The following is a 21,942-nucleotide window of genomic DNA, read 5'->3' as shown; positions in this document are numbered from 1 at the left end:
TGCCGAGAGTATGAAACTAAAGAAAGAGAATAATATATATAATATCACAGAAAAACAGGTAAAATATTATTATTATTATTCATTTAAAAGATCCCATTCCTTTTAAAATATATATTTAAAATGTAAGTTAAACAAAGCAGACTTTTCAGCAGCTCATCCAGTCTGAACAATAAGAAATAAGTCTGATTTGGTGTTCAAGAATTATTTATTTTCTCATAATAGTTTAAATCGGTTGTGCATTTTTAAAATACATTTTTGAACAATGCACTATCCAAACTTACATTTTTGTGTTTTGATGTCCTTTTTTAAAATGGGTTTCAAAGGAAGTATTTCGAGATTTCATATTTTCAAATGTTATATCATTTCTTTTGATTTCTAAATCATGATTGGGAAAATGGCAACTAAGAAAACTTTCCGTGACAAACGTCTGAATGTAGATTTTTAGGTGCACTCTCGTCATTAATTAATCTATACATTTTTCTACATTATTTTATAACAAGAAAGTGGTAAAATATCTATTTGGGAGCCATATAGTCGGTCACGATTAGGGATTTAATTCTATTTAGTGAAGTAAACTTAGGGGGCCCACGAGGGGACGGGGTGACAGTTAACATGTTACTTAATAGAAAGTTTAAAAGACAACATTCATTTGAAACAGAAATTTTTGGATATGTCTTGTAAATGTTTTTAATGTCACTTTTGATCAAAGTGACATTTTCTTCAGATGTTCAGAGCATGAGTCATTACAGTTTGAGATGACATTTAATCAAAAAAAAAAAAAAAAAAAAAAGGCAAAACTATCTGGGGATTTTAAACAAAACTACATAAGAGCAAAATCAAGAGTAAAGCCAGAAAAGTCATGACAGTGACAGTGACACACAAGATGCACGCATACGGACACATAGAAGCGGACAGTGGAAATGAACATTAACCTGTCAATGTGTAAAGAACTGAGATTTTGATTTAAGAAGTTGCTTGTGATACTATGCCAATAAATGCACCTGATCCTCCGAAGGAGCCTGATGTGAAAGCAGGAGCAATACACCTTAACAGGAGGATCTCAGACATCTAATAAAAGTTATTCTCGATAGTTTGTGTCAACGTTTTGCTACATTTTTACTATATTTACAGGTGAGAGAAGGCATTCTTTCTCCCTTCAAACATACTGTAGAACCAGTCATGGCAGCTCTTGGGACTCTGACGGCCTGTTCCAATAAAGTCCAAGTCTGGAGCAGAGCAGAGCAGAGCACAGCGTCAGACAGTAGCAGAAAGCCCAGAGGCTGCCTTTGTGTTTATAATGTCATTACTCACTGCTTCGACAGCTGCAGCTCCAGAAACCAACTAATATTAAAATGCACAGTGGTCATATGGCCTACATAGCAGGGATGCTCCAAAGGGGCAAAAAGAGAACTGGCTTAATTGAATTATTTAATCTAAAATGTTAATTATGTCAGCATTTACTCACCAATGAGTACACGAGTTCCTTTATTCTGTTGAACACAACAGGTGAAGTTCTGAATCATTTCCTGACCGCTCTTTTCGAAAGAATTTTCAATATAGTGAAAGCGAAGCATTGGAACTGTCGAGCTCCAAAAGACGCTCAATATGAACCATTCGAATATGAATTTAAGTTTTCTGAAACCTGCCTTTGTATTACAACCTAAACATGAGTGGTTATTAGTCACTTGCGTGAATGAAAGCATTAAAAGACAACAAAAGAAGAACTTTTTCTGATACAACCAGGCGTTTACTGCATCATGCATATTTTCCACTCAAGTCAAATTTTTTATGCTTGCTTGGACGACACAATTAAGTATATCAACCATTGTACTAGCAATTTGCATCACTCTTGTCCACTGGCGCAAATTTGCATCTTTGCATTGACTTTTTTTGCAATGTACTACACGTAAGTTAATCATTTTGCTGTCTATTAATTTTGCCCGTCTTGTTGGCAGAGGCTATTTTTACTAACTCCGCACACCAATGTGTGATTGGGCTAGTCAACAGTATAAAAGACGGCAGTCAATCATCAGCTCCAGTTATGCAGATGGTAATAATATTTTGATGGTATCATTTTTTGGATCAATCGACGGGCTTCGAATCCGCCTTTTGGCAAAAAAAATTTCTCCCTTTTCAAATTGCAGATCACATCACAATGTCATTTTCCTTTTAACAAAATAATCAAAAAGTTGAAAATAAACTATCGGGTAGGGTTAGGGTAGGTGTGCGGAGGGCTTTATACTCCCAGTAAGATGGCATCCATTGATTAATTTTTAATTAAAATGAACTTTTTTAATAAACTGTTTTATAACGTATTATATAACACTGAGGTGCAGTGAATTGCCACTATTTTCAATAAGTAGTATAAATATCAGAGAATCCTGTTATTTTAACTGTAAATACAATCTATAGCTATTTGTATAAATAGCATACCACTAAAAATACTATTTTTATCAGTGTATCTTACTATTTTATCAGTGTAAATATCATCTATCGATAAGAAAATATACTCTTTTAACTGAGTCTGAATAGCCTCTATACTATTTACACTACACTATTGCACAAGATTATTTGATGATTATTAAATACATTTCTTTAAAAGTGTATTCCTAACAGATATCTATTGTATTGAAAGTCATAAGGGTAAGAGGAAAATTGTATTAGATGAAATTGCCGGGTGTAGGTTTATACTCTTCACCGCTGATCACGGATGAAGATCAGAGATTATAAAGTTTGAGAATGAGGAACAGATTTTAGGGGCAGGAGTTAGATATTAACTTGTCAAGAAGATGAAATATGGAGAAAGCCCAAGTATAATGGACTTTGTGACTGGTCATTTTCTTCAGAAAGGCGCAATAAGAGGCTCCGTGAGGACTAGTAAGAAATGGAACTTAAGGATTCATAGATATACCATAAAAGACAGCTCTTCATACAAGTATCACATATGTAGAACGTTTTTCAATGAGCTTTCAATGACATTAAAGATCTGCGCCATTACAAACATGATGGCTATTGAAAAAGGAAAAAAAGAGCTACTAATACAAACTGCTCTTTGTACGAATCCCTGAAAAGTGTTGAAAAGCACTCACTCAAAAAGCCCAATTCCAGCCTGCTGTCACAGAAAGCAGCTGCTTGTGTAGGCTGTGGGCAGCGAGGCAGCTCATTAGGTTTTGGAAAAGAGCTAGAAAGAGAGATGTAAATAAGATTTGTTTTGTCCTTCACTGTTTATCATCACAGACGGTGACTCCCTCAGAAGAACTGGTGGGCCACCACATCGGCATCATGGGAGATCCATGAGTGGGAGGCACTGACTTGCTTCCAGCATGATAATATGGGCTCACAGTCCAAAAATGAGTCACTTCACTCATATCACACCTCTCTCCGCTCACATACTCATTCTCCTCTTCATAACCTCGTTACGCTATAGTCACTTTCTCTCTTCTTTCTATTGTTCTCAAGCATACATATTCTCATTCCAACCTTCTACTAACAGAGACGTGCCTGGAAGGTTATTTTAAGAGGTCATTTCATACTTTTTCCCCTTTTTAGTGTTAGTCACACAATTTCAGTCACATAATGAAAAAGTTTTTCATGACTATTCTTCATGACTAAAAGTTATCGGAATATCAGAAGCAAAATGTAAAAAAAAAAAAACCTTTAGATCAAAAAATTCAACTCTTTTCTGTGCGTGTTATGTTTAGGTTATGGTTTAGTGCAATTATCCTCTCTCTGGTTTCCCATTAATATAAAAGTTTGAATGTTTGATGAATGAATGAATCAATAAGGCAGCCTTGAATATTAGTTCGGCAATTTTGTAGTTACAATGTAAAATAAAAGCATATTATTTTTCTTCCTACTTTGGGTGAAAATATTACAAGAGCGATAATTCTTATTTTGTTTTTATAATTTTTATATTTCATTTAGTAAATATAACCAATTTTTTTACAGATGTATTTTGATGTATTTTATTGCATTTATTATTTAAAATTCCAATTTTAAAACCATACTGATATATAATTACACAGTTCTGCCAAGCTGTGCAGCCATACAAACTAGCACAGCAAACCTGAAAGAAAAAATGGTATTGCATTTTTTAGCGAAATCACCAAATAAATAAAATTTTAATCCAATTTGAAATCAGCTCTTCATTAAGAAACACATAAAATATCTAAGAAACACGTTAAAAGTATACAGCACGAACATACAGACTTTAAACCTCTTAATTAGCTGCACACAAATTTGGAGGCGGCGATAAAACACTACTGATTCAGAGAAAGGTTGATCGACTTTCTTACTCATCATAATTAGAATTTGAAATGAGTGAGTCGCCGAGATGTCTGACTCACGGCGTGTGTGAATAAAAGTATATCTCATTATTACACTCTCTTGTACACAATCTGCTTCCTCCTCTCTGAACAGTGGTTTACAAATCCCTCTCCATTCTCACATTCCCATGTTCACGCTTCCTGACCCATTTTTTTTATTATGCCTTCTTACCATCCTTCTTTCTGATGTGGAGTGACCTTTAAGCGAAGTTACACTCACTTAAGGTTTTTTTTTGTACAGCCTGATTTCTCAGTACACACAGATAGACTCTCACACCAGCACTTTTACAGTAAAAAGCTTTAGGTACATATAATGGGCCTCTCAATTGCACCTTCTTCCTGTGGAAGAAAAAAATAACAGATGTGTTCAAAGAATCGGTCACCTTGACTTTATTCTTTCAGATTGACTTCTCTCCCATTTGCAGCTTCTTAAAACAATATTGTTTTTAAACTAAAACACAACAGCAGTTTTAATATGTGAAGCTACTCTTTAAGATAATGAATAGCCAATAGTGAAATGTCTAATGAAATATGATCCTTCTTTTGTAATTATTATGGTCACAGGCTGTACTCATAGTCTAGCTATTTATTATGTCTGCTTCATCTGTATACTACTGGCATATGGATATTACCCTGACACTCCTCCCTGAGCAGTTAACAATACGTATTATGAATTCTACATAAAATCGAACTGAACTGAACATGACAGTCTGTGCTGAACAGGAGAGCCGCTTGACACACATATTTGTCTTTTTGATTCTCAAGTGTCATTATGGGAACAGCCCTTAATATACTCAAAGTAAATGACTTCCCTTTTTACTGGAATGAAAAACGCTGGAGTTTGCCAAACTCTGGAGAAATGAAAGAGCATGCAAAGGGATGCATTTAATTTTTTGTCCATTTTTTTTAAGAAAAAAAAAAAGAGTTTAGGTAATGATTCATGACAAATGACTTGCTAAAATGGAATCACATCATGCATATATATTTCTACAAAGAAAAAAATTCTAAATGTATATATATATATACATATATAAGCACAGTTCGCACAAGAATGCATCAGAACAGCACAAAGTAACAATCTTCCTGAATGAATCAGTGCTTTTGAATGATTTGTCTGAGTGAATGATTCATTGGTTCACTTAAAACACTTCCTTGTATAACTATGCAATCAGCAGAAAGAGTCATTGAAAAATCCAAATTACTAATGCACAGACTGTCTGGATCACGCAAACACAGACAATCGGACTGATACAAAGAGTAAAAAAATCCCAGTGCTTAAATTACTCTTGGAACACTATGGCAGTTACATTACAGTGTAAATAGTAAAATGAATACCTTATCAGTGATGATCAGTTGATATTATCTGATAAGCGTGACATAAAACCAGGAAAAGTGTTTTTGCTATGTTGTGTATGGGTGGAGGGAATGGGTTGGGTACTAACACAAGCCAGTGTGATGTAAACTCTTCCAGGGTTAAAGAATTAGCAGGTCAAATAGTGCACAGCACAAAATGTTCCCTGAACAGAATAGCTTAAGAATAGAAATCTGTTATCTGTCATTACGTCACTACCAATCTTGTTAAAAACGTACAAATTTTCGGAGTAATCATATGTATTTTACAAAGTGGCTAGTTCGTAGTTATCTGTACAAAGGACCACACCTTCTCCCCTATATTTAACAGTGACAGAAATTGTACAAAATCATACAAGTGAGGTCATATGAATTCATATGAATTAGCCACCTCATAAAATATGTACAAATTGGTCGTACTTTGTACACACACACACATATATATATATACATACATTCATACATATACATATATATATATATATATATATATATATATATATATATATTAGTTTCTCCTTGATCGCAATGAAATTAAGTGGAAAGCAAACTCACACTTTTGGCTTACTTTTCTTTCCCCTGACTATACTTTTTCTCTGTAGTTTCAACAAAGATTTAAACAATTTCACAATACAAGCACAGCATTTTCTATATGAACATTTATCAGATCTTTCCATGATTCTGAAAGATCAAAAATCTGAACTATACTATCCAGAAGTTATTTTACAGCGATATCTTCTTCAGTACTGTTCTATAAATACATTCTATGAGAATAGAGAAGTCCACAGCACAACTAACCATTCTGACACAGAGGAACAAGACTTTTTTCAGCTAGTGTACTATAAAAACATTGAGCAAATCAGAATCCATCTGACAAGCATTTAAATCGCCAACATTATGCAATGAAATAAACATGTTATCCATCGGTGTGGTCACTAATGGTTATTTTTAGTCGTTGTTGGGGTGCCTGGGAGTTAATAGCACAAATAACCTCATAATTTGTAGGAGAAAAATCTAAGACAAAGTTGATACTTGCAGGAAACTCAAGCATTTTACATCTTACAAGCATCTTAGGAAATGAACCATCAACCATTAAGTCTATGCCTTTAGGGAATTTTGTCATTGAATTTTGACAGATGGCAAGAAGAAAACTGAGAAAATCCATCCAACATAAAAAGCCACAAATCTACACCCTTCCCTGATTTTTTTCTTATGATGTCAAAAGCAAAATCAACCAAGAATAGGCTCTTCATTAGTCCCACCCCTTCATCTGTCTCTCTTTCACACAGAGTTTCTCCTCTTCGTTCTCACCTAGTGATTGTCTCAGCAGCTCTAACACTTAATTCACACAAAACCTCACTGATGAGCAACAAACCGGCATAAACCCGCCGAGAGCGTTAAAACAAACAAATAAACAGAAGCGTGCAGGACTCGGCACATAAAGAACAGCGCAGGCGAAGTTCACAGTGAAACCTGATCATATTGCTAAAGATATACAGCATATATACAGAGGACATGAATGAAGGTCAGTTGGCGACAGGTGGACGTGTCATGGTCATCATATGGTGAGACTATTATTAGTATTTCAACAGTAATTATATCAAAACCATTCTTTCTAACAGCCCAGCAACTTTCCATCAACAAAACAAATGATTTGTCTCACATTGCATGACCATGACGGCAGCTCTGTTCCTCATCCAACACTTATATGATCCAGGGACACCGTTCATCACCACGGCAACAACACTAGATTGATATAACACGCAGCTGCACGTGATTTTACTCAGATCTCAAATGGTTTCAGCATTACTTAAGGGGTCATGAAATGCTTCTTTGCTCAAAGGTAATTCCCTTGGTTAAAATATGACTTTTTTAATTATTTGAAAATGTGATGATATTCCTCTACACACCCTCTAACATTCTTATATGTATTGTGAATAAAGGAGGCGTGCTCCTAAAAACTCATATATACCGTTCAATCACAAGACTGATCCTGTTGTGAGGGAATGTCTAGAAGGACTGTTAGGAATTGTTCAGTCCCTGGACTTCGCCTCTGAAAACTGTGCATACTTATTTGAAAGATCGCCTTTTTGGGGTTTATTTTGGATTGTTTTCTTAATTATGCTGCTTTATTACGAAAACTATCTTGCGTAGAAATCTATGCCAGAAAATAGGCTGCATTTATTCAGAATCTTTGTGTTTGTAATAAACATCAAGCCAGAATATAGTGCTATCAAGACACCAAGTGTATCAGTTAAATAGTTGAATGGTAATATATTAAGTGAAGAGTGTGTAATGCATAGTGGTAAAGTACACTAATCTCAGCACTGGCCATTTACTTTTGTAGACTATATATCCTTCAAAACAGAGCTTTTTGGGCATTTTATTACAATAGGACACATCAGAACTGACAGGAGGCGAAGTGGAAGAGAGGTAGAGGGGCAGGATCAGGAAAGGCCCTTGAGTCGGGATTCGAACTTGGGACACCCATAGCTCAACGGCACTGTGTTATCACACTTTGCGCTGTATGAACACTATTAGCGGGTGTGTTTAATAGAGAATGACAATTTTTACAAACATACAAAAGCCTATACGTGCATTTTTCCTCATTCTCTTGTTTATGTTCAGTTTTTTCACTTTAATGGAAATTAAAATAATCTACTGATTGCCATTAAAGTTAAATTACTAGACCTACACACAGGAGTCTGATAAAAAAAATGTTCATTTTAGAAGGAAATTTCAAACGGCACTTAAAGGCTTTTATATCTGAACTCTTCATTTGAACTTATGGGTGAAAAAAACTTTAGAAGCTAACCTCCAACATCTGAAAATGCATTTCATGACCCCTTTAAACAGTCAGAAAAAGTTCATGTTTCACGGTAAAAATGACTCTTTAAATAAAGCATAGAGTCTAAATGCTGTTTCAGTCCTTCTACCTCAAAATGTCACATTTTATTCAATACGTTGCTTGCTTTGAAATTCGCTAGCAATTTATGAATAAAAATAGTTTTAAAAGAAATCCAACATATTTTTTTTTCTTAAGCGCATGCACACAATGACAGACCCACCTGCTGGAGGAGCCGGGCAAACTGTGGGACACAAGAACGCCTGGAAGCTTGATGCACAGAGTTCGCTCACCGTCCCCATATCTCAACTATCCCCGTTTCACTTTGAATATGAAAGTACGTTTGCGAGGAGTAAGTCCCTGTGAGCGACGAGGGAGAAAACGCAAGCTATTTCCCCTTCTGTACGAAAGCAGAACTTGTTGAAATGTCGATACCTAATGTACCACGTGTCTTTATCATGAATTTTCGCTGTACGACAGGTTCCAAAGCAAAGTCCTCTGACGCCGGCACAGATCCACAACGCTGCTCTCCGCTCCAGTGTGCGCCGGTCTCGCAATCTCACTCACTGACTTCTCTCCTCGTATTGTCTCTCCTCCTTCTCTCTCTCTCTCTTCGTCCTCACTGCCACTTTACCATCCAGGGCTTTCTGTGTCTATGACACCAAAGTCTCTGCTGTGTCGCTGAAATGCTTTGGTGGAGAATGATTTACATAGACATAAGCACAAGCTCATCATCACCTCCCAGAACACCTCCCCACTCACTCCCACAAGCACAGAGGGCAGTTTAGTCAGAGCTCAACCATCTCGGGCATCTGAGCCATGCGTGGTTTTGAAGGGCATGTATATGTTTACTCACGGAGAATCACGAGATCACCCACCCCATCTATAAATGTACGCCTGCAGACACGTGTGCATTGTGCTAGGTTGAGACCCTCTGAAACCCACATGCTCCAAAAATTGGTGCTTTTGCATTTGTGTGGTTGTTTCTATGGTAATTGCTTGTTCGTAGAGGCATTTTAAATACTTTATATTACAAGGAAATGTCTTTCATGATGAAAATCACTACACAATATCATGGCAATTTGCAAAAATGTTCTGGGAAATTTGTGTCTAACCTGTACAATTTATTTGGATGCTTTTATATAGTCTGCTTACGCTGATGGTTATGTTGAGGGATTTATGGGGGGACCATTATTCTCAAAAATAAAAGGTTCTTAATAATCAATGGTTCCATGACGAACTTTTTAATATTTATGGAAACACTGAAAAATGGTGTGCATTTTTCTATGTGTTGCTGCAAAGGGTTTGAATACTTATGTAAATGTGATATTTCAGTTTTTCTTTCATATATATATATATATATATATATATATATATACACACACACACACACACACACACTCACACACCTGTGTGAATGGTTTAACCGTTTTAATATGTGGCAACTATTCTTGGAACTAGTTACAAATGGTGACAACATTTGCATACTCTGATGCTTTGCTTTGTTTTGTAAAAACATAAACTGGTAGACATTTTGCGATATCCCTTAAATATAAGTTTTAGAGTGTTTACACCGCACACCAGAAACAAAACAAGAAGACAGTTATAATCAGCAAGGCTGTCTACACTGCATTATAACGGACACGCTGCATTGCCGTTTAGACAGATATGTTCCTCACAATTACAACTTCATAAAATGTACATTTTCATGTGAGTTTTGGCTGAAAATCACTATATTCTGTAGATAAATGTTGACAGTACATATTAGTGCTAAACTTGCAATCTCAACAAAAATGTGGTCGCATCTACAACGTTTATAAAAAACATGTGTGAAGAAACTTTTTTTGAATGTGTGTGCAATACTGTTGAATCGTAAGACTGCTGATAGGGCTGACTTGTTTCTGGTCATGTGTCATGAAACAGGAACAAAACACTAGCCTCAAATAACAATCTCAGCATGTCAAAAAAAAAAAAAAAAAAAAAAAAAAAAACGTTTCTAAACAATGGAGACTAGCTTTACTGTATGAATGTTGCAAGTTATTTACAAACTAGGACTTCTAACTTGAAGGGATACAAAAAGGTCACCCGAAATTATATAGTTTTTTTCTCTCTTTGAAAAACAAACTTTAAATTTAAATTTTAGGAGAACTATTTTGCTTGTATATAACAATGTCTTGCTCTCTATTACAATTAAAAGTTCTGAAAATGTTTTGTAGCCGTTAAACCACCTGGGAACATCCCCAATCTGTGGTTTCAGAGAGGAGCCATTTGGGAGATCCTGCTGGAAAGTCCACCCAGTACTTTCCAGCTTACTTTCCTCATTTGATCTTATGTCCCTCTTTTGTGAGTTGACACCCTTCCTCTCCTTCCATTCACGCCCATGTATTTAAAAATCACACAATCTGTATCAGACTTATCAAAAATATAAAATAATAGATAAATTGTCAGTGTTTTTTTTTTGTTGTGTGTTTTACTAAACCAGTTCTCTGTGATTAACTAGTGGTTCCTGACACCTTCCACTAACTAAACATGATCGAAAACTTTCATCATGCTCAGAATATAGAAAATAAATCTAATTGAAATTAATCATTTGGCATTTACCGGAAGCTAGGAGTGTGCGATATTGACAAATAATAATAACCCAATATTTTGCTGAGTGTGTTATTCTGCTGGTATTTTGAGGACTGCCATGGACACCTGACTCCTAAAGTTTTTAATAGTCTTCATAATCTGTTTGGTTGTCAGTTCACACTAAATTAGCCTTTCCAATACATTTTAAAAGATTTTTACATTTTATGGAAATTTTTACCTTTATAGATTCATTTTTTTCTAAAAGTGTCTATTGATTTTTGAATAATGATATTTGAAATTATTTAAATAAAGATACTCTGAATGTGAAAATAAAACTGCCAGTTGGTGATCAGTTTATATAAGTGAGTCATTACGACAAATCATTTAGAAAGGTTGATTCGTTCAGGAACAAAACAATGCTATATTGCTCAGAGACCCAAAATAATGTTGTGGTTGTGTTTGGAATTATTTTTTGCTGTTAAAAAACAGGAAATATGGTGTCTAAAATGTAACTTCTTGTTTTGGAGAGAAAACGGCACTCTTTGTGTGAAATTGATTCATCGTGCTATATGAAGTGGTATAAATACATACATTTTCTGCCCCAATGTCTTGAATTTGTGATCAAATTTAAATGGCATTTAATTAAACTGTAAATACAGTGAAAAACACACTCTAAATGCGCACGAGCACTAGTCAAGACCTCACATAATGTGCGTGTGCGCTCTGTAGAGGTGTTTTGAATGTTTTTTGCGGAATACTCGATAATGTCAAAACGCACATTGTTGAAACCGCAGTTACGATATATACCGCACAACCCTACCTGAAGCTATACTCACAGTGGTTCTCAGTACAAGTCCCTTTAGAACAACCCGGGCTTACAATGAAGATCATTCATAAACATTCTTTGGTCTTTAACCAACAGGCTACACCACTATTAAGGAAATGAGCAAGTTTTAGGTATTACACACAAGTTATAATACACAACAAATATTAATGTTCACAGTCTTGAGCTTTTGCAGTGACTCAGGACTACAGAGAAATAAAAAGCCTGTTCCTTTCTCTCTTTTCAGTCTTTTCTAAATGAACCTCTGAGACTGGGAGCGCTCCCCACAGCTAGAGGGAAAAAAAGAACAGAGGAAAATGACATGCGAGTTGTATTTGAAAGGTTAGTCAGCAGGACTTTTAAAAACACAGCCTTTCCCTGGTGAGTTGAGTGCCCAAACATTAGAACCTCAAGACATTTCACAACACATCTGCTCCAAAGCCCTTTAACAAGACATATGATTGTCAAAATCTGCAGCTGTGCTAAACAACACGAGATCCTTTGCACCGACGCCCCTCAGAATTAACAGTGTTTATTCAGCCCTCCGAAATCAGTCGATTCAAGCATTATAAAACACATCAAAATATACTGTCAGCTATGTTTTTACCTTTGCCTCATGTGTAGCGCTGAAAAACACAGTGGTGCTGAGGAATGGTACTGTAGGTGTGGACTCAGGTATTTGCCACAAAGTCCATGTGTCTGCACAGCTGATGAGCTAGAGGCCCGATTAATGCCTGCCCAGCGTCAGCAGAGCCTACTAAGCGTTGATGTTGCTCATTCGGCCTCTCGGTTTCGAAGGTCTACAGAACTGCGGAACTGAATGGATGGATTCTGAACCATAATGGTCAGAAGTCCGGGTTTCCCATCCAATATTTATTCCAAGAACTTTTCTGCTTCATCATTCTGAAACCAACACTTTTTTGACCATATGTTCCAGTCATGTGTGGCCCAAATACGTCCAGTTGTTCAGTTAATTAACCGAGACTACAGATGCACAAGAACAGAAAATGAAAATGAGGATAAATCATGACAAAAGTGCAAAAGAAAAGGGTTTCTGCTGAAGAATTCACATACGCACACATATACTGTATTTAAATATACATTTTTTAAAGTCAGATATAGGTATTATATCAGTGTGTGTGTGTGTGTGTGTGTGTGTGCATTTTTGTGGCATATGAGGACACAAATTTGTATAATGACATGGGTATGACATAGGTATTACAACGAAAAGGTGACTTATGAGGACATTATCTCATGTCCCCACTTTTCAAAACGCTTATAAATCACAGTGAGGTTTTTTTTTTAATCTAAAAATGGCTGTAGTTTCCTGTAAGGGATAGGTTTAGGTGTTGGGCTGGTGTAGCACAATGGCACATACAGTTTGTACAGTATAAAAAAACAATAACACCTATAAAATCTCCCCACAATTCACAAAAAAATACATGCGTGAGTGTATATATACAAACATGAATATATGAGCCCTGTCTCATGAAAATGGGTATTAATAGTACATTAAAATAAAAAGAAAAACTGGTACTGATATGCAAAATTGGACTTTGGATACGTATAGATATGATGCAAAATTTGTTAGCATATACATATATATGCATATAAATATGAGACAGTATGACTTTTTCAATATGCCACAACAACCTGATATGTGGTACTAATTGATGATCAAATTTTTATATTCTGATGTTTGCTTTGTAAGGAAGTTAATTGTTAGACATTTTTTGATATCCTTTATATACAAGTTTGACAGTGTCTACACCGCATACCAGCAACAAAACAAGAAGACAATTATAATCAGCAAGGCTGTCTACGCTGCATTATAATGGACACGCTGGTTTGCACTTTAGACAGATTTGTTCATTATAATAGCTGGCTTTCTGTTTTCTGGTATCGTGATGCCGAGCTGAAGTGCAGAAATGGAAAACGCGAATAAATAGCCCCACAAATCCAGGCTGTTGTGATGAACCAGACTTTGAGTATCCCTGTATTATGATCATTTCCGTTCCCCGATGGATACGCTGTACATCAGGGGACCAATTACCAATACCATTTATCGGGTAAAACAATACAATGTAAGCAAAGACAATAAAAATCTGGTTCAAAGGAAGATAAGTACAGAAGAGCTATTCGGGCCATTTCCAAGCCAACCGACATCATATGCCAGCAGTAAAAGCTTTCATTAACATCTGTGATATCTGTGGGTTTGTTTTCCCAATAGGGATGAACCAGCTCACAAAATAAATCAACACATGCACACACACAACCTCACGCGACTCTTAAAGAAGCATTACCCAAAATATGAACATCTGTAATCACTGTAATCGTTTACTCAGAAACCTCCTGTCTCCGTTTATTGTAATTGCGCAGATATATGATTAGTGCATTGCTTATAATTCCTTAATATTTCTTCTGCAGAACAAAGAAAGTCTTCTAGGTTTGAAATGACACCAAGTTGAATAAATAACGACATAAACTTTGTTTATGGGTGAACTAAGCATCTTTAAATGTACTGACAAAGGAGAAATCGATACTTGAGGCTCAATGATGAAAGAATAATCTTCACAAAACAACAGTATAAGCTACAATATTAAAATCTTGTGAGTAACAGTTAAAGGTGGCTATCTTTAAGGGATGATCTATTTCCGTAGTTTATCATTGCAGACTGTATCTAACCCATTTCAATAAAAGGACAAATGGGAAGTGGTCATGACTATTGGTTGCTGCTGACCCAACACTCGTATCTCTGAGTCCCAGTCGTCCCATGCACGGAGACTGCCGTTTCATCTCAGTTGATCTTAAAACAGATCAGTCTTTGAAGATTTCTCCTTCTCTGGAGCTTAAGATTAATGAGCGAGTGCTAGAGAGACTTTGAAAGGGGAAAACAGCACCAGGGCCTATATTTTAGATGAAATCAAAGAAGGAAGGGTGAGTGATGGAAAGGGAAACATGGGCATATTTTAAAATAAAAAATGTAACAAACACACTGCAAAATAACATAACTTCTGTATTTATCCACTAATACTGTAGGATTTCTTCAGCTAGGGGTACTTTTATGTCCCAGACCCAAACATTCAACCTTTATACGTAAAAGTCTATCAAAATATACACTACTGTTCAAATGCTTGGAGTCAGTAGTTTACATACGTATGCATTTTTATTTCATTCATTTATTTATTTTGAAAGAAAATAATACTATTGTTCTGAAAGGACTGAAATCAATTAAAAGTAACAGTGAAATAATTTACATTTTTATTAATAAAAAAAGCGGTTCTTTTGAAGTTTCCATTCCTCACAGAAATATATATATATATATATATATATACAATGGTTTCAACAATTAAAATTAAGCATCACAACTGTTTTCAACACTGATTATAATAAGAAATGTTTTTGAGCACCAGTTAAGCAAGAATAATAATTTCTGGAGAATCATGTGACTATAAATACTAGAGTAATGGTTAATGAAAATTTACATTTGCCATCATGGAGATAAATTTTATTTTCCTATATATTAAAAAAGAAGCAGCTATTTTAAATTAATAAATATATTATTATTATTATTTAGCTTTTTAAATACATTACAATATTACAATATCTTATCAACTCCAACTTGAATAGTAGTATATATAAAAAATATCATTTAAGTATGTGCATTTTCCTGCTGAACAAAAAGATATTTATCCAGCGTTGTTTGGACCCCAACTTAACTTTTGAAATAAAAAAAAAAAAAAAATCACTGAAGCATTTTTTTAAGCAATCTTCTTTTGTGTTCTGAGGATGTAAAGAAGTCTTAAGGGTTGGAAACAGCATGTAGAGAAGTATGATGACAAAATGTTTCTTTTTTCGTGAACTACCCCTTTAAACGGAAGCATGTCATCCGAGGACAAACGCAGCGTTGGTGAACATCTGTTTAGTTCTCGCTTCCTCAGTGAAACAGCAACCTCATCTATTCTCTCGGCAGGAAATGATAACAGACAGAGAATACACAAAAACAACAGATGACATAGACATTCCTAAACCTACAGTGTAAAATACACACAGTTTCGTATTCCACAAAACGCATGCAGGTTTTTCCACACAGCATGAGACAAAAGCCATGAGGTTGGATGGACCTTGTTTTGGTGACGTATTTCAAACCTACACAACGAGAGGTGGATAAAGCGAACGGCAGGGCCTGTAGTTTAATGGCTAGAATCCCAGATGATAGTCAGTAAACAGCCTACACATACCAGAAGCCCAAGCTCTGCAGCCTCGTCCTCTCTAGGAGATCCGGGAGCTCACAGAGCTGTAACACTTCAGCATGAGAGGTCCTTAGGAGTTGAAAGCACACTCGATGACCAATACACCCCAAGCATCATGAACGGTCACTATGCCAACCACAAATAAACTCAAAGCATATACGTAAGAACTACATACTATTGAATTTCTATGCGACTATCTTTAAAAAAAAATCTTTAGAAAAAAAAACACTACAAATATATGCACTTCAGCTACTCACGTGTGTTAATGTGTTTAATGTGTACATTTAAGAATACTATTATGTACAAGTTAGCAATTGCTTTTTTTGGATAACGTTCCACAAAACACACGCATTGCATCAATCCACCAATGTATTATAATGATATGAAACTATGTATTGTTTAACAGTCTTGGATAATGCAGACAACAAACTTGGCTGCTTTTATGTTTTTATAAGATAAATCATTACTGTTGCTTTTATTATTCAATTAGTCACACACACAGATATATATACACATTTATACATACATATACACACACACATTTTAATATGTGCCAAGTTCTCATTCATCAATTACAATTTGGAATGAATTATACAGAATAAAAGAAATCCAATTCTTTCAGAGTTTGATTCTATTTATTTTATGCATTTCATTCTTAAATTGTTTTGTTAGATGTTTTTCTTTTATATCATTTAACTTTATTACATTTTTTATTTTTTTATTTATTTAGGACCACATGGCTATATATATCATCTTGTGACATGCTCGAATTTTGTGACTATTTGTCCACATCACATATCAAAATGATGGAGCTGGATATTTTGTGGAAATACATGCCATCTATTGGCCATTTTTTGTAAGCGCTCAATCAAGCCCATCCACCAAATGTACTACATCCATTGGTTTAGTATGTTTTTTTTCTTAAATGACAAAACGTATAATTATACTCACATGTATGTCTAAGTAGGGAACTAATTCAAAGTGAATCTGTTTGTTAACGTAAGCCAGCTCAAGCGGTGGTCAGGAAAGTAGGACACTGGTAGTTTTAACTTTAGATGAAGCTCAAAATGGATCTTAATACGTGCGGTCATCACTGTAAACAGTCTTCTTGATTTGCAGCTCGCAAGTAAACCCCAAAATGCATAGACAGCAGAAAGTTTGGCAGGGAGAGTACATCAAAAACAAACCTCCCTTCAGACTCTTGCTATATCTAACTGGAGCAACAGACTGCTTGGGTGGAGTTAACATCATCGAGCGACGGCTGAAGGAGGTAAGTTGAGGACAGACTCAGAGGTTTCCTGTGCAGCTCTGCTCTTTCCTGGATGTGACGCTTTGCCACGTGTGCAGCTGTAATTGTTGTAAAGAGAGACATATCCCAGTCCCACATACCTGTCCACATATACAGGTCTAGTCAAAATGATCATTTCAGAAGCTGACCTTGCATTTGGTGATTCTTCACTGACAGGGTAGGTTACTAATTGATGCACAATTAAAAATTATACTGCTATAAATCTGTAAACCTCCTCCTCTGATGTTAAAATCCTCTTGCATTAACATGCAGTCAGTATAAATCATACACACACCTTTAAATAAAAAAAAAATAATAATATTATTCAATAGTGTTAGCAATCGAATATAAGGATCAATACGCTGAAATCAGGGATATAAGAGAAGATAAATTAAGTTGGGAAGGTCAAGGGTGAGTTTCAAAACATGCTTTTACAAAAATGCTAGAAATTTAAGGTTCACCTCTAAAGGTCAAGGGTTTATCGTGGCTTCATTTTTAATGTGCCATGGCTGTAGAATAGCCTAGCACTGTTTGTTTGGTCCTCCAATACTATCAACATGTGCAAAAATCATGTTTTCCGTGGTCACTAGTGTTATGCATTCTATTTTTATTACAGGTTGGTCTGTGTTTATCTCATTTTAAAGTGAGTTCCCCCCAAATGTCACAATTTTGTCATCAGTCACTCACACTCATGTTGAAAACCTGTGCAATTTTCGAATGTGCAACTAAAATATATACTTCACATCACTGAATATCAGTGGGCTCTAATGTCGTTTTGGACCCCACTGACTTTCATTTCATGAAAAATGAAATATTTTATTTTGCGTTGATAAGTAAATGTAAATGGTGACAAAACCTACATTTCTGTACCCTTTAATAGCTTTTCATTATTTTTTTTAGCTTATTTTAATAGCTAAAAATAGCTTATTTCTGCTTTTTAAGAATTTGTAGAATGTAATGCTGCTTTCCGTCTCTATGCTAAGCATAATAGATTTATGCAAAAGTACCATATGAAAAAAAAATCACTTTCTTCTAATATTTATTTTTGTGTTTCACAGAAAAAAAGAAGTGCCTATTTGTTTAAATGTTTTAAATAATCTATTTTTATCTTTTAAACGTACAGTTAGAAATGTGTTACATAATTCAGTTAAAATAGAGTTTGTTTGACAAAGCTGTCAGTAGTAAACCAATTCAGAGGTGATGATGTTAATCTCAGATGATTAAATACTAAACAATTGATTTGCCTGCCTATATATTGGTGTAGAACTATATTATGGTCTGTCTGACTGATCTGAATAGTGAAATTTGAGTGACACTCAATTATTCTCACTGCGACCACCATAAAGACCACAGAACACACTACAATCAAAAGAGGTTCAAAGACACGAATCTCATGATGGTGTCTAACGGACTAGAGGACTAATGACTAACAGTCATTTCTAATATGACTCAAGCTGTTATCAAAATGACACAAAGCACAACCTTAAGAGTGCGGATTTAAGGTATAGTGCAAGTTCCTGCTGCTCATGAAATCATTTCGTTGTCTTTAGGAAACGTCAAAAGCTAGATGTTCACTGCTCTGGTGTCACTTCACCTAAATTGTGTTTCGCTCTGATACAAAAACAGACATTTAACCGCCCTCCGCAAGCTGCGGGGTGTCTGTTTTTTTTTCACACAGGATATCCTGTAACATCATTTCTGCTACTCTGACATTCAACAAAAAAAAAAAAAAAAAAAAAGTAATGAAAAGGGGAAAAATGCTGCAATGTGCACCACGTAGAAATACAGTCAAGATACACCTCAAAACTGACTAGGACCAAATCATTTGGGATAAATACAGCATCTAAGTGTGTTTCCTTAACAACCTAAAACATTTCAGGATTTATGATGTCCAATACTAAACATTGACTTTCAAAACAAATAGGTTACACAAATCTCTGACTAACTTTAGCTTTCAAAAAAAAGACCTGTGTACACAAACCATAAAAACTTGTAATAAGTTGTCAGAGCGAGCCCTAATACGTTGTTTTATTGTCACTACCATCATGTGTTTGGATTATTATTCAGTATCGAGCTGTACGTCTGACCCCATTTAGACTATAATAATAAGCTGACCCCAAACTTTTATGAATCTGGCAGTTTTTCACTGTAATGCACGCCGGTGTCAATCTGAAAACACTTTATGAGACAAAACTTACCGTAATCGTCCGCCTCCATTCTGCAGCGGTGTTTCATACAGCTTTAGTCTTCCTCCACTACACACTCAACATCACTTGTCTGTTGCGCTCTGTGTGTGTGTGTGTGTGTGTGTGTGTGTGTGTGTGTGTGTGTGTGTGTTTTTCCTCTTCCAGGTTACATCTGTTCCACTCAACAGTGAACCGTACATATACGTAGGCCGTGTCTCAAAACCTACTGTACCGCCTACATATACAGCATTTCTGGCCATCGTGAGTGCGCTGAAACGCCCTAAAAGGCTTCCTATGTAGGACGCTCGCTAGGTTTTTAGACACAACCAGTCTCTTTAAGCGCTGTGAACAAATATCTGTCCACCTAATATTTGATTGGGAATCAAAATGTTACCATTACTGATAAGATTTTGAATGTATATTTTATTTGATAGACTTTTATAGTTATTTAATAGTTAGATTTTCTAGTTAGTCCTTTCCTGTCTTTTTTCCGCTATGTTTTATTCCGTCCAGCAGGAGTCTCCCCAATCTCTTGAGAGGATTTTTAAGTGCCACAAATGGTTAAAATATAACTCACTGGTGCAAAAATGAAATAAAATAAAATAAAAAGCATGTGGAACGTGAATGCTAAAAAATGATGTTGTCAGCCACCAAAAAAGATTTTTTGCTGTCATTTAAAAACATAAAATTATGCTGGTTTAGTTTTAAAACATGTCATTTCTCCTACGCATTATTTTGTTTAGCATATAATTTTACTTCCTAGAGGGTATTTACCTGTTGCCCATTAAATATTTTCTATTCTCAGTATGCTACATCTAAATACAGGATTGAGTCTTAATATAAATTAAAGAGTGGGTCCACGTTATAATTGGATAAACGTTGTGCTCTTCTGCTTTCATTCTCATCCAGTATGTCTGCACCCTCGCTCTCTATTCACTACTGGAAATTGTTTCAATGATTGACAGCAGCAGTAATTGTTATTCCAAACTCTGCAAATGCACAAGCCCAGACAATAATCTCGCTGCGTTCCTAAAGGAAAACTTCTGTAGCAAAAATGCAGCCCTTGTGATAGGAAAAGCCAGGCTGTAAATCTGTAGATCTGCAGATTAGTTCACCGTTGCCACTGTTTACAAATTGACCATTACGAGAAAGTTTAGTTGCATTGTATAGCTCTGTCGGTGCATTTTTTTAAAGGGAAAAAAAACAACACAAAAACACTCTTTCTGGGCACCACGTACACATTTTTGACATAGTTTCCTGGTTAAGTATTACCACAGACACTAAATTGCTTTTGTCTGTGCCGCACGCCGTCAAACACGCAACGGCAGCCTGAGACGCAAAGTTTCTTTCCTTCACAAAGGCAAGACTCAATCAGATTTAGCACAGCATATTTGCCTAGTCTCAGGCCTGATGAATCGTCTTGTGACTGGGCCTTAATGGCCAAGATAAAACAAGACTCGGTGCTCTTTTTAACTCTTTTTTTTTTCATAAGAAAAGGCAAAAAATGATACACAAACAAGGTACTGTGACATTTAAATCCATGAATCCACAGGGGCTTCTCAGCCACAGCCTGAGAGGTGATGTCACCGTAATGATGGAGCCGTTGCCAACAAACTTGCCATGAGATTTTCCAACCATTGCATTAATTTATTTATTTTACTTCATTCTCTCTCAGAGCAGCACATTATGGATTTTTGCTTTTTTCCCTCTAGTCAGAGTGGAAACAATGAGAATGTGCCAGCTGCAGACACAGCCTCATGGCAGACGCGGGAGCAAAGAGAGCCTTTTACTGCTGTTCTGAGTGGGAAGAGAAACAATAAAGAGACTTCAGTAGGTTTATGACTACAAGAGCAAATTCCTTATAGATGTGATAGCAGCTAAAGTTCCCGATTCAGCGTCTCTGGTGTGCTTTTGTGCATTAATATGAGAAGGAAATTAGGTTTTTTATTGTGGGATTATGGTTCAATGAGGGTAAAAAGAGTTTGGATTAAACAGGGAAGCAGGAAGATAAATAAACTTTAATTCTGCTTTATATATTATACTCTTTTATACAGACAGACTGGAAGTAGCATTAAAGTCATCGTTGTGCCTTTTAACAATTCAAAGCTTCCAAAAGGATGAAATATCAGCATAAATCGTAAAAGTGGCCCACCCAGCTCTATAGTTTACTCAATTCATACAATAGTTTTATTTTAAGAAGAAATATACTGCAGTTTAAGTCACTGAATGAATGAATCATTTGCACAGGTTTTGCGAACCGAATCAACGATACAATTGAAAGGGTTTGACTCTATATTTCAC

General features: G+C 35.7%; 1 protein-coding gene across 2 annotated transcripts in view; it reads right to left on the bottom strand.

The window, feature by feature from the left end:
- cyth1b (cytohesin 1b) overlaps positions 1–19,783 on the bottom strand; it is a 58,153-nt gene extending 38,370 nt beyond the window's left edge. The window contains exon 1 of one of the 2 annotated variants that reach the window (XM_043253890.1): positions 19,654–19,783. In XM_043253890.1, coding sequence (XP_043109825.1) covers positions 19,654–19,690 — 37 coding nt within the window. In that variant the 5' untranslated portion in view covers positions 19,691–19,783. Of the gene's footprint in view, positions 1–8,743; positions 9,199–19,653 lie in introns of those variants that run through there. The other variant, XM_043253889.1, reaches the window with a different exon arrangement.
- Between the last annotated feature and the right edge of the window lie 2,159 nt (positions 19,784–21,942).

The sequence above is a fragment of the Puntigrus tetrazona genome, chromosome 12 (assembly GCF_018831695.1).
Source record: "Puntigrus tetrazona isolate hp1 chromosome 12, ASM1883169v1, whole genome shotgun sequence".
Classification (NCBI taxonomy): Eukaryota; Metazoa; Chordata; class Actinopteri; order Cypriniformes; family Cyprinidae; genus Puntigrus; species Puntigrus tetrazona.
The sequence above is the reverse complement of the archived record's forward strand: the minus strand, read 5'-3'. Positions and strand labels throughout refer to the sequence as shown.